Raw genomic sequence first — 12,805 nt, 5'->3', positions numbered from 1 at the left:
TTCCGGCTCTCACAGACCTGTTAGTTTTTCTAAGAAGGCCCTCCTGTTCTCCACTCATTACCTGTATTAACTGCACCTGTTTGAACTCGTTACTTGTATAAAGACACCTGTCCACACACTCAATCAAACAGACTCCAACCTCTCCACAATGGCAAGACCAGAAGAGCTGTGTAAGGACATCAGGGATAAAATTGTAGACCTGCACAAGGCTGGGATGGGCTACAGGACAATAGGCAGCCTTGGTGAGAAGGCAACAACTGTTGGCGCATTATTAGAAAATGGAAGAAGTTCAAGATGACGGTCAATCACCCTCGGTCTGGGGCTCCATGCAAGATCTCACCTCTGTGGGGCATCAATGATCATGAGGAAAGGTGAGGGATCAGCCAAACTACACGGCAGGCCCTGGTCATTGACCTGAAGAGAGCTGGGACCACAGTCTCAAAGAAAACCATTAGTAACACACTACGCCGTCATGGATTAAAATCCTGCAGCGCACGCAAGGTCCCCTGCTCAAGCCAGCGCATGTCCAGGCCCGTCTGAAGTTTGCCAATGACATCTGGATATCCAGAGGAGGAATGGGAGAAGGTCATGTGTTGATGAGACAAAAATAGAGATTTTTGGTCTAAACTCACTCGCCGTGTTTGGAGGAAGAAGAAGGATGAGTACACCAAGAAACACCATCCCAACCGTGAAGCATGGAGGTGGAAACATCATTCTTTGGGGATGCTTTTCTGCAAAGGGGACAGGACGACTGCACCGTATTGAGGGGTGGATGGATGGGCATGTATCGCGAGATCTTGGCCACAACCTCCTTCCTCAGTAAGAACATTGAAGATGGGTCGTGGCTGGGTCTTCCAGCATGACAACGACCCGAAACCACACAGCCAGGGCAACTAAGGAGTGGCTCCGTAAGAAGCATCTCCAGGTCCTGGAGTGCCTAGCCAGTCTCCAGACCTGAACCCAATTGAACATTTCTGGAGGGAGCTGAAAGTCCGTATTGCCCAGCGAAGCCCCGAAACCTGAAGGATTGGAGAAGGTCTGTATGGAGGAGTGGGCCAAAATCCCTGCTGCAGGTGTGTGCAAACCTGGTCAAGAACTACAGGAAATGTATGATCTCTGTAATTGCAAACAAAGGTTCTGTTAACCAATTATTAGTTTCTGCTTTTCTGATGTATCAAATACTTATGTCATGCAATAAAATGCAAATTAATTACTTAAAAATCATATAATGTGATTTTCTGGATTTTTGTTTTAGATTCCGTCTCTCACAGTTGAAGTGTACCTATGATTAGAAATTACAGACCTCTACATGCTTTGTAAGTAGGAAAACCTGCAAAATCGCCAGTGTATCAAATACTTGTTCTCCCCACTGTATATACACAAACTACATAGTGAGTCATCCAGTTTACACACATCATTGGTCTTTAAACTCCAAAATAACTAGCAATGCAATGTACACAGAATATTCACACACACACAATTTACACACTATCTAACAAACATACACACATACAGGTTACCTACCCTGGGAAACAGCTCTGAGCTTTCATGTGAGGGGTCAGCCCTCAGACAAACCCTTTGCTAACCAGCAGTGGAGCCTCAGAGTGGTATGGTCAGAAGACTGAGGGTGCATATCAATACTCTTACTTGGCCTCCTCGTCTCCTTTCCTTAAACTACACTGTTATAATTTGGCAATCCTCATAGTGTTTTTGACTGTCCTGTGCTTTTTAATCCATACAAATTAAGGAGGTTTCCATTAAACCTTTTTATGCTAGATGYAGGATAAAACATTTCATGACGAGCCAGATGAAAATATTCCAAATGTTGACAAAATTCAATACGCTAGACATAATGGGATCTTTTTGTGTCAGTAAAATTAATTATGCGAGATATGTCGATGGAAACGCTTTTATGCGCGAATATTGATACAATAACCATCATATCGAAGTAAACTTGGAGTCACTCGATGACATGTGTAGTCCTCCAACTAAGATTTGGGAAACCATGCAATTTATTAGACTACAAATTAAATAAATGATGGTGATTTTCACAGGGTGGTGAAAGTGCAAGGTGATGAGCTTGATGCTCCTTTCCAATAAATATAGAGGGTCTTGTTATGGTGACATGATAATCGATGTTTGGCTGCCATTTGACAAATAAAAATAATCTCGCTATTTCGTCCATAATAATAATCTCACTATGTAGGCTATACGTGAGCTCTAGCCAACACCGCTAAAGCGCACGTCCCAAGAGTGTGCACACTCGCTATATAACGCAACATAGTTTGTGATAAAACCATCAGTTAAGTTGAAAATGCGGTGGAAACCTATTTAACTTCTCTTCTTTATTTGGTGCATGGTCATTTAACCACAAAAAGTATTTTTACGTGTATTACGTCATCACGCACCGCCTTTTATCAGCGACAAATTAATTTGATGGAAACATCTCTGGTGGGAAAATGCGCGTATTGTTTTTATGCGGATTTTAGAATATTCGCATGAAAATCTGTCGCCACACCCCCTACGTTGCAATGCTAATCACATCTCGCTCTCTTTTAATTTTTACATTTTTTATTGAACCTTTATTTAACTCTGATAAATGGATTTGAATTAGTCTTTGCTAAAGATAAGTCACTCACTAATATATAGAATCTACAACAAAATAATACAATAGAAAGTAACAAAGATTCTTATAAATGTACAGTTTACTGATGCTAAGGACAGGGGTAAGAATGCATAAGGTCCCATACAACAGAGGAAGGTAAGATAGTGGACCATGATCCGCCAAGGGAGATGCAGAAAGATAGAGAAAAGGTGACCTATAGGGATGCACACTAGACAGACGGAATGGGGAGGGGAAAGTCCAGTGACATTGATGTCCAAGCTGTAGTGTAGTGCCATCTACAGTCTCTGTATAGTGCAGCAGGTCTGGTGAGAGGATTCAAACTTAATTTTGAAAATGAACTCCCCATACCAGATATTCCTTAATGTGAGCTAGTCATTTAATTTGATTTATTAGGATCCCCATTAGCAGACGCCAATGGCGACAGCTAGTCTTACTGGGGTCCGACACTTAACGRAAAATACATTACAGACAAAAGACTTTACAATTTACATTTAAAAACAACATGTAGTGTGTATGTGTGTATCTATCAGTTACACATGAATGTCAGTACAAACACACAAGTAGGTCACATGGGGGACAGGCATTGTGCCATCAGGTGTTGCTTTATTTGTTTTTTGAAACAGGTTTGCTGTTCACTTGCGCTATATAAGATGGAAGGGAGTTTCATGCACTCATGGCTCTGTATAATGCTGTACATTTACTTGAATTTGTTCTGGACCTGGGGACTGTGACCCCTAGTGGCATGTCTGGTGGGGTAAGTGTGTGTGCCAGTGCTGTGTGTAAGTTGACTATGCAAAATATTAGGAATGTCCAACGCATTTCTTATAAAAACAAGAAGTGACGCAGTCAAGTCTTTCCTCAACTCTTAGCCAAGAGAAACTGACATTCATAGTATTAATATTAGCCCTCTGATTACAATGAAGAGGAAGACGTGCAGCTCTGTTCAGAGCCAGATGCAGCTTAACTAGGTATTTTTTTGCAGAACTTGACCATACATCAGGCSAATAATCAAGATAAGATTAAGTCATGATTCTAGATCCCTTTGATGTTCACTATAAGTGGATTTCTCTAAGAGAAAGTCTGTTTCAATTGAAAAGGGGAATAGAAATGATAGATCACTGCACCAATGTCACTATCCAGCCTACTGAGCTATATCCAAGAATAACACTCATGCATCAATTTAAACAGATAAAGAAACAACTCAGGATATATTATTTCAAAATGAAATTTACTTCAAATGGTTATGGTTTAAGAACAGTCATTGCTGTCAGGTCAAAGTTCAACAGTCAGAGGTTAACATAATATCCATACGTGAGTGGCAACTACAGATACTGTATCAAACTATTTGGGAGAAGGTTGAGACACAGTGAACCTTTAGGTGGTGTAAACGCCTTGCAACCAGATRGAGCCATGGATCAAGACAGGTCTCTTGTGGAAATAGGCACCTCATAAGCACACATACTTTTATGATGCCCAACACATCTTCCCACAGCTAGAGTCACAAAGCAACCTTGTTTTGGAGGATGGCCTCTGAGCTGAAAAGCTGGTGTTTAATATACTGCAATGAGAATTCAACTGCAGACACTGACATACAAACAGCTCAACAACAACAAAAAAATGGCCTAATAATTCCCCCATCCCCCTGTTCTGTCGAAAGTAGGCTACAGAGTTGCAGCCAGGCAATCCACAAGAACGCATTCGCCAATGTTTTTACACTCCCCTAAAAGGCTGCTTGCACTTAGCAAACACACGGGTGGACTAAATTGGGCAATGTTTTATAGGCAACTATGGGATTATTACTATCAACTAGATAGCCAAAAATAGCATGAGTAGACCAAAAAGTTGGTATCTCTTCTATTGAAAATAAATTGTCATCGCTTTCGTAAAAAAGAGGGTTTGCGCTGTTCTCCACGGACCCCCTTCATCTCACGTTAAAGTCTTAGGTCGCGACGGTCTTTAGCTATCCATCCTTTGGGTGGGAATGATGGTCACATTTTCTTTACGGCTGCTCCTGCCGAGAGCAAACGGTCCCGCTCTCGCACCTCCTCCTGTAGCTTGGCCTCGGTCACGCGCAGCTGGCGGATGGTTGCCTTCATCTCCTTCATCTTCACTTCCATGAGTGCGATGATGTCCCGCTGCTCGTTCAGCTTCCGAAGTAGTTCGGCCGAGGTGGTCCCGGTGGTCAGCGAGTACGCGTGGTCCAGCGGGTTGCTGACAACGCTGTAGTACTGCACGGTCTGTTGCTGGGCAGCGGCCGCGGCGTCTGCAGGGGGATCGTCGCCCCCAGCCAGGTCAGTGGAGCTGGAGACGACTGCAGTAAAACAGGACCCGTCACCCTGCGCGGCTGGATTTACAGGTCCGAGGTATTCGCCGTCCGGGCCGATCTGCACCACGATAGGGCCATCAGTAGCAGCTGTGTCGGTGACTGCATCGCTCTGAGCGGTCTCAGCGGCATCTGGGGCTGTCGAAACAACGTTTGTGATGACAATACTACCTGGACTGGGGGCTGTAACAGAAGCCGCCGCAGACGCTTTCCTGTTCCTGCCTCTTCGGTTCTTGCGTTCATTCACTCCYCTCAGCGGGAAGAGCGTCGGTACTCGAACGGTATAGGTCTTTCTGCCACCGGGAAAGTGTACGCTACAGACGCGGTGTCCAGTAGTGGGTTGGAAGGTACTAAAACAGCCGCTCACCCCGGCCCGGGAGATGTTCTTGAGCCAAATTTCCCTTTGCGTGGTATCCTTTGGAAATGTGTAGAACCGCAGCTCTCTGTCCCGATGAGAGTTGTTGTAGCAGCCAGGGACACAGCAGGTGAATCCAGGCATATTTATTCCAACGAAAATCTGATAAACTTGTTATTCTATTGAAGTTTTATCTAATTTATTTTTGTTTCGTTCTTCCTCGCGTTGTWATCAAGCCCATCGGCCTCGAAGCGGAACTACACGTCCCACAATGCTTACAACTTCCTGTTTTGTGTCCTAAGCAGGCAGCCCCAAAAATATGACATTTTGTTTAGTGTTGCGCACAATTAATATAGTTTTAGACGTATCTGTGTATAATATCTCAGACGTTTATTATGTTAATAGATGTTTAACTATTGTATCCATTATTACTGCTTTCCAAGCAAGCGTGTATCAGAACTAAGAACTTAAATAAACTACAAGTCCCATAATGCATATCCGAATAGCTTTTCTGCTTCCCCAAATTCTCATCTCGCGAGTTTTCACTTAAATTTTAAACGCGGGAGCCATCCGCTAAAAGGTAAACACTAGCTAGCAAGCTTTTTATTGTATATATATTTTTTCATAGTATCCTAGCAAGCTTAGGATACTATCATAAAATAGCACATCAAAACGTTGTTTTTCCACATAAAGAGGCGACACGAAACTAATGTATCGTGAACACGACTCGGTAGAATTCCTTGATTGTGTCAGTCAGTGTATGATATATCTAACTTTAGCTTAGCTTGGATAGCTAGCTAGGTTAACCTGTTACGTTAGCGTAGTTAACTTTAACGCGTTAGTCGCCCCACTTACTTACTTTCAGAMGTAGTAAGTTATGTGTTTATTTGCATGAACGTTAGCTAACAAGTACTAAGCCGGTAGTGAGCTAGCTAACTAATTAAAACTGACAGCATGTCAATTATTTCCAGAATATCGATAAGACGTTGACTTCTTCTGTTTCGACAGACTGAACGTTATGCCATGGATTCTGTAGATGAGAACGTGTCTGCTCGAATTCTCCTGCAAAATGTAATTCAAACGGAGTCCTCCAGGTCCCCAATTACCCACAGGTAAATCAACACTGTCGAAAAGTGTCACCCACRGTACCTACTACTATCGATCAACTAAACTTGCTTTGGCTAGCGGTTGTCTACTGTTAGGTTGACAGGCTCTCTCTTGTCAACTGTGATATCTCCAGATACATTTTTTAATTTTAATGGAATAAGCCATGTGTGTTATGTCCTCTCTAGTGCCTCCCAGGCTCAGTTCCAGTCCCCTGGGTCCAGAGTCAGACATAGTATCAGACTAAGGAGGAGTGATGTTGGGGCCCTTACCCCACAGGAGGCCCTCAAACAGAGCATCAAAAAGAAGCTTTGTGAGGTCAGGTTAAGCCGGGTGTACACTATGTGATTTTGGCCCCAATTCTAGCTGTCCCAGACAAGTTTTTGAGGTCGGAGACAAAATCCCCATGTCCTTGCCTACTCTGGGTGAGCGGCCATCAGCTACKMTTGTTTAATGTGAGCGGGTCAGAGATGTAATCAGAGGGCTACCGATCCTGTCTTTGAGCAGTCCCAGACGTCCCAATATTTTTAAACGTGTTTGATTTTATCTGCATAAAATCTGCAATGCTCTTGTAGTGTGACATATTTACATTTTACATTTAAGTCATTTAGCAGACGCTCTTATCCAGAGCGACTTACAAATACATATGTAATGACAAGATTTGAGAACGGTGATCAGCAATAGCCAGTGAGATGATGACGTTGTATCGCATCACCCAGAATGTGTACTCTCGAGCAGGAGCGATGACTACTACTAGTATGTGTTTGTACTTGCCAAAGTGTCAAATCATTACAGCTYTGACAAGCTCTTTACACACAATGTTATTCAATTAAAAATGTATTGGCTAGATATTTCAACTCTGTATGGCAAACATGAATGTCTGACTGAAAACGTTTGAGGCTGCTTTGAGCCACAGGTCGTTCTAGCTATGTAATCACATCCTTGTCAAGACAGCATGGTATAGAGAATCCTCAAGACCAAGTGAAGAATGTTGTCGTGCTTGACCTCCCCTCGTTTGTGCCACATCGTTTAGTTTGCGCACCACTATGCTGGTAAGACAACTACAGGAAAGACGGTAATTTAATGTGAGAGGCTCAGGGATGTTAGGATTTTAAAGTTTTGTAGTGTCCGCCTGGCATTACTTTGAAGATCTGTTTTTCTGTCCGTTTGTCTGTGTTGGGCAGAGGAACTGTTTTAAACAAGGCTTGTGTTGAGTTCATCAGCATTTTTGTATTTTCTCTTACAGAGCACTTCCAGATCTTCCCTGCCAGAGCCACCCAGTAAGAGGCGGACTGTATCAGAGGGAGTCAGGAAGATTAACACGCTTGCACCAGCCACAGCCTCGCTTCTCTATGACGTTGACATCACACCTAGATACCTACTCAGGGGGATGCTGCAGACAGGTGAGTGTTKTCATATCACAGTGAGAGTGTGTGGGTCAGCGTTTTTATTATTGACTAGCGGTAAGATGTATGTTTTATTATATGCTCATCATGGGCACATTATAGCCCGTTGTTCAGTGATCTTTGTTTTTGTTTCTCTTCTGTCTCCTCTCTGATTGGTCAGAGCTGGAAACATCCCTTCTGGTTCAGGACCGGCCAGTCAGGAAGGAACCAGAGCTGCCCTCCACAAACTCCAGTCTTCACAGCAACCGCCCAAGGTATGCTGACAGACAAGGACGATATCCTCAGAGGTGCACTCAGGACACACAGCCCTCTGCATTATTGGTGGTGTGATGTGTTCGTGTGTTCACACCTTGTTTTTGTTTGTGCCGCCTAGTACAGGGCTGTCTGAGTTGGATCTCCCTGACATGACCACCACAGTAAACCTGTCAAATACGGTGAAGGGACTAAGCAGGAAGCGACCACGTCGGAGTCTCAACATAACAGCATTCAACAGGCAGCTTGAACATGAAGGTAAGGTCATGGTCGGCACTGTACAGTGTGTGCGCATGGTTAAGTTTGTGTGACATCTGTAACTGGAGCATGTTCTGAACGTGTTACAGGGTGTGATTAAACATACTGGTTAACTGCTCTATATGAGAAGARATTTTCTGTTCCACTCATTTTGACCCACTGACAATCTCACTTTTCATGGGTTCAAGTTTAAATTAAATTGTATTTTCGGCAAATACAACGGGTGTAGACTTTACCATTAAATGTTTGCTTACAAGCCCTTCCCAACGATGCAGAGTTTTTTTTTTWATWAAAAAAATAGTAACACGAGGAATAAAATACACAAGAATGGAGCTATATACAGGGAGTACCAGTACCAGATCAATGTGCAGGGGTATGAGGAATTTGAAGTAGATACTGTATGTACATGTAGGCAGGGTAAGTGACTAGGCATCATAATAGATAATAATAAGAGTAACATATGATGTGTGTATGCGCGCGTATTTAGTGAATGTGTGTGTGTCTGTGTATATAGTATTGTGAGTGCATAGAGTCAGTGCAAGAAAGGATCAATGCAGATAGTCCGTGTAACCATTAATTAACTATTTAGTAGTCTTATGGATATTTAGCAGTATTATGACTTGGSGGTAGAAGCTGTCTCGGAGACTGTAGGTTAGGAGTCTGATGATGGATGTATTCATTTTCTGATAGAATTTTATGTTTGTGGATTCCTTGTTTGCAGATGGAGAGGGTAAAGGTGGCAGTGCAACAGAAAAAGACCTCTCATCCCTGTCTTCTGCCTCTCCAAGGTAAAGAGCTGCAAATTGGAAAAATGTCTGCTCTCTCATTGAATTTCAGTAGTGAATGTCAGAAATGTAAATGAGGCTGTTTTCTCATATTTTCTAGCTCTATCACCTTCTCTCTGAAAACACCCTTTGTGGACGTTCGGACTGAGAAAAGGGGATTTCAAAGGAAGGTAGCAAATCGTAAAAAAATTTGCCTTGAGGAGTTTGACGAGGCCCTACGGAATCGACAGGCGGCGATGGGTGGAGACCCTGGTAAGCGCTTTCCTCTGCATCCTATCTAATTTCTTCCCCCTTATATCTCTGCTTGTCTTTTGTTCAGTGTATTATATTGTTTGATATGTACTTAAATGATCTGGAACAATATGAGATTGAGACTCTTATGTAAGACTACATTTTGTGTGAAGAGTCGAACTTAAACCTAGTACTTCCACCTCTTTTTCTCTTCCCACCTCCCTCTCCCTGTTTTTCAGAGCTGAGTGTTAGRGAGGTTCAGCAGGGTCTCAGTGAGACCGTTCGTTCTGAGGGGTTCACCTTGGGACTGAGTGACCTCACCGCTCCTGACATCACCCATGACATCATCACCAGCAACACAGCGCTCTACGCCCCGCCTGATGACACAGCAACAACCTTCATTATCGCCACCCAGGACAAAGACACCATCACAGGAACACAGATCCAGCGAGAAATGGGAGGAATGAAGGATGAGGAGGAGAAAGATATGGAGGAGGTAGGGGAACAAAAGGATGACAAGATGGAAATAGACAACAAAGATGGAGAGGATTTGGCTGTTGCTGCTGGGCAGAGAGGGGCCTCGGTGAGACAGGAGGAGTCCAAATCACAGACCGAAGAGGTAGCTGACTCCCAGACAAAAGAAGTAGAAGAGGTAGCTGACTCCCGGACAGGAGAAGATGAGGAGCTGGCTAAATCTCCGACAGAAGAAGAGGTAGCCGAGTCTCCGACAGAAGGAGAGGTAGCCGAGTCTCCGACAGAAGGAGAGGTAGCCGAGTCTCCGACAGAAGGAGAGGAGGAGGAGATGACTGAATCTCAGACAGAAGATCTAGCAGATGAAGGGGGACAGTTAGTGGAAGAAGGGCAGGAAAAAGGCTTGACATCACAGAGTTTAGCACACAATGTGATGCACATCAGTCGGAGAGCTTATTGCTCAGAGGGTGGTGTCGAGGTTGCAGGAGTGATTGAAGGAGGGAGGGGCTACAAGAGCATGGGAGCAGAGCTCCATCCTACAGAGACTTGTGAGTCAGGTTGGTAATGAGAGCATGATGTGATAATGAAAGATGTGACATTGGCCGATGTGGACAGTATTCCACTTGGCTCAAATACTGCTTGTCAACAAGACTGTTCAGTCTTTTTCAAGTTTGAAAAATAATATTTGTGGGTCTATTCTATTATTTAATGTAGTATTTGTGAGACTGTTTTATTGATGTCTTTGTGTGTGTTTTGTAGGGTGGGCTGGCAGAAGGTCAGAGGGGGACACTGCTGGTGAGTGGCACAGCGGGCCGGAGGTGGGAGCTAGTGAGAGCGCCCACACCCGCACAGTAACCCTTGGCAGCGCCCCTCCCTCCCCGTTGCCCCAGGAAGATGAACAGGAGCTGGAAGGTTTGAGTAGAACAGGCACCAGCCTTGGAAATGAGGAGATGGAGAACTCCATGCCTCCTTTAGAGATGACCTTTGAACCTGAGAACAACGCCCCTCACAGCAGCAACTCATCCCTGCACCCCATCACTGCCCAGAGCCCAGCTGACCATGAGGAGGACTGGGATGATGTGGAAGAGGGGGATGGTATCCAGAGTGAAGGTTAGATCTACAAAATCTGTATTCAGGTGTGTGTGTGTGCGTGCGTATATGTTGTGATGACTAACCCCTTCTTTCCTACAGAGCTGTCCATGAAGACTCCTGCGTTTGTCAGAGAGAAGAGGAATGCTCTGCCTATTGACCCCCTGGCCACACCCACTGTTCTCAAAGACCTTCAACCAAGGCAAGTCACACACAAACACATGCAGTCATTTTAGTAGTAGTATTGTGTGTTTATACGTGTGCTAGTTTGTGTGCAAGCTTGTGACCTAATCTGTTGTCTTTTGGGGCCTCAGTGTTTTGTCTGGTGCTGCAGCTGCGGTGAAGCCCARAGCGGTGAGGGGAAAGCGGGCTGGATCAGCCAAGAAGGATACTGGTCTCTCTAAGAGCTACATCATGAGCGTGTTCAAACACTTCGCCAAGACCAAGGTGTCTACAGATGTCTACCCTGTCCTAAAGGAGATGTAAGAATCTATATCCATTTTAGGGAAAAGTGCTTATGTTCATTAACCTGCACATTAAGTGATTTAGTGATGTACCAATCTGTTTAAAGATAGGAAAACATCAGAATGCAACTGTTCTTTTATCGTTGATGTTAAATTATATGTATTAGTGACAGAATAGAGGACTTACTTAATGATAATGTATTGATGGATGAATACATGTGTAACATTTACTTGCCAGAATGGAGCTCTACTTTGACCGACTAGCTGATGACTTGGAGATGTTTGCTGCTCACGCCAAGAGGAAGACCATTGAGGTGGAGGACGTAGAGCTGCTGATGCGGAGGTTTGTTTATAGCTGTGGTTCGTCAGGTGTTTAAGTGTACAGTATGTACTATAATCTCATTGTCATGTGTGTGCGTGCATTCGTCTTTCTCTAAATCTGTTTTTCTCTCCAGACAGGGGTTTGTGACTGACAGCATGCCAGTGAATGTGTTGATTGAGAAATATCTCCCAATGGAATCCCGGAAGCTCCTCATTCCTGTGGCAACAAATGGTAACTACGTCATTCCCAAACCGAGGAGAAAATGATCAGCCTATACTGAGAATGATCAGCCCAAATCATAATGTGGGCTGATGTTGTATATTTGATTGAATATCTATTAACAGCTGTTYATTTATTACTTGTAGACACTAATTCAAACACAGCCAGGACAAGACCATGTAACCTGGTGTAAATGTGTTGTTTTTGTTTGAATATGGCTTCGTCTTTTGTTTTGTTTGTTTATATTTGTMGAAAATATTACTGCAATAAAATTGATTTGATTTATTCAGTAGTCTGGTCTGGCATTTGTAAGGGCCTTTGGATGAGAAAGGACACCCTGAGGTCCTGAGATTAGGAGTCCCTCTGCTTCCATCAGAGAATACTGAAAGACACAACCAATACAACAAGCACTATAGTTTGTAGACACTAATCTAATGCCTCATGCTGCCCCCAGTTTTCACAATCAACCCAGCTAATCACAGTACAGTCAGAATAAAAAAGCAATCATTCAAACTTTCGCATTCGTTACTTTGGGGTGTGATCATTAGGCAGATTATGTTTCAAAACGTTTTGCAACAAACCGTTTACTCCAAACAGAAAATGCAAACGACCGTTTCTATTGGACAAATTCAGTTAGGGCCATTTTCGTTCGCCTTGATTGCTTCCGTTTGGTTCTTGGCAAACGGTCAGCTTTCAAACAATACGCTTCGAACACACTGATTGTGACCTGCGTTTTGGCACACCAGAAGTCCATTCATTTYCAATGGATCGCAGCGTTTGCCTTGCAGCATTGCGTTGCAGAGGCAGTTCTAGTGCGTTATGTGTGGTAAATCGAATGTATGCATCAAATTGTATGCGTAGACTTGACAGAAAGTAGTAGAATGTTGAATTTTTGTTGCA

The 12,805-nt window shown here is 43.6% G+C and overlaps 2 protein-coding genes across 6 annotated transcripts; one reads left to right on the top strand and one right to left on the bottom strand.

Moving 5' to 3' along the window:
• Positions 1 to 3,835: 3,835 nt before the first annotated feature.
• Positions 3,836 to 5,590, bottom strand: LOC111969428 (THAP domain-containing protein 11). Its single transcript, XM_023995579.3, has one exon. It carries the CDS (start codon positions 5,446 to 5,448, stop codon positions 4,615 to 4,617), a length of 834 nt encoding a protein of 277 aa, XP_023851347.2. The 5' UTR covers positions 5,449 to 5,590; the 3' UTR covers positions 3,836 to 4,614.
• LOC112081016 (centromere protein T) lies at positions 5,344 to 12,190 on the top strand. Of its 5 annotated transcripts, none has more exons than XM_024146971.2 (14): positions 5,344 to 5,434; positions 6,313 to 6,416; positions 6,597 to 6,726; positions 7,655 to 7,811; positions 7,975 to 8,068; positions 8,188 to 8,324; positions 9,046 to 9,112; positions 9,210 to 9,361; positions 9,580 to 10,368; positions 10,571 to 10,921; positions 11,003 to 11,102; positions 11,215 to 11,382; positions 11,603 to 11,707; positions 11,820 to 12,190. In XM_024146971.2, the coding sequence occupies exons 2-14, from the start codon at positions 6,328 to 6,330 to the stop codon at positions 11,950 to 11,952; spliced, it is 2,472 nt and encodes an 823-aa protein (XP_024002739.1). In that variant the 5' UTR covers positions 5,344 to 5,434; positions 6,313 to 6,327; the 3' UTR covers positions 11,953 to 12,190. The 5 variants fall into 5 exon arrangements, with proteins under 5 accessions (XP_024002739.1, XP_070298918.1, XP_070298917.1 ...); XM_070442815.1 differs by lacking the exon at positions 5,344 to 5,434 and adding an exon at positions 5,688 to 5,884 and having other exon boundaries at positions 9,580 to 10,359; XM_024146972.2 differs by lacking the exon at positions 5,344 to 5,434 and adding an exon at positions 5,689 to 5,884.
• Positions 12,191 to 12,805: the final 615 nt, after the last annotated feature.

The sequence above is a fragment of the Salvelinus sp. IW2-2015 genome, unplaced genomic scaffold (genome assembly GCF_002910315.2).
Source record: "Salvelinus sp. IW2-2015 unplaced genomic scaffold, ASM291031v2 Un_scaffold16657, whole genome shotgun sequence".
Taxonomy (NCBI): domain Eukaryota; kingdom Metazoa; phylum Chordata; class Actinopteri; order Salmoniformes; family Salmonidae; genus Salvelinus; species Salvelinus sp. IW2-2015.
The sequence above is the reverse complement of the archived record's forward strand: the minus strand, read 5'-3'. Positions and strand labels throughout refer to the sequence as shown.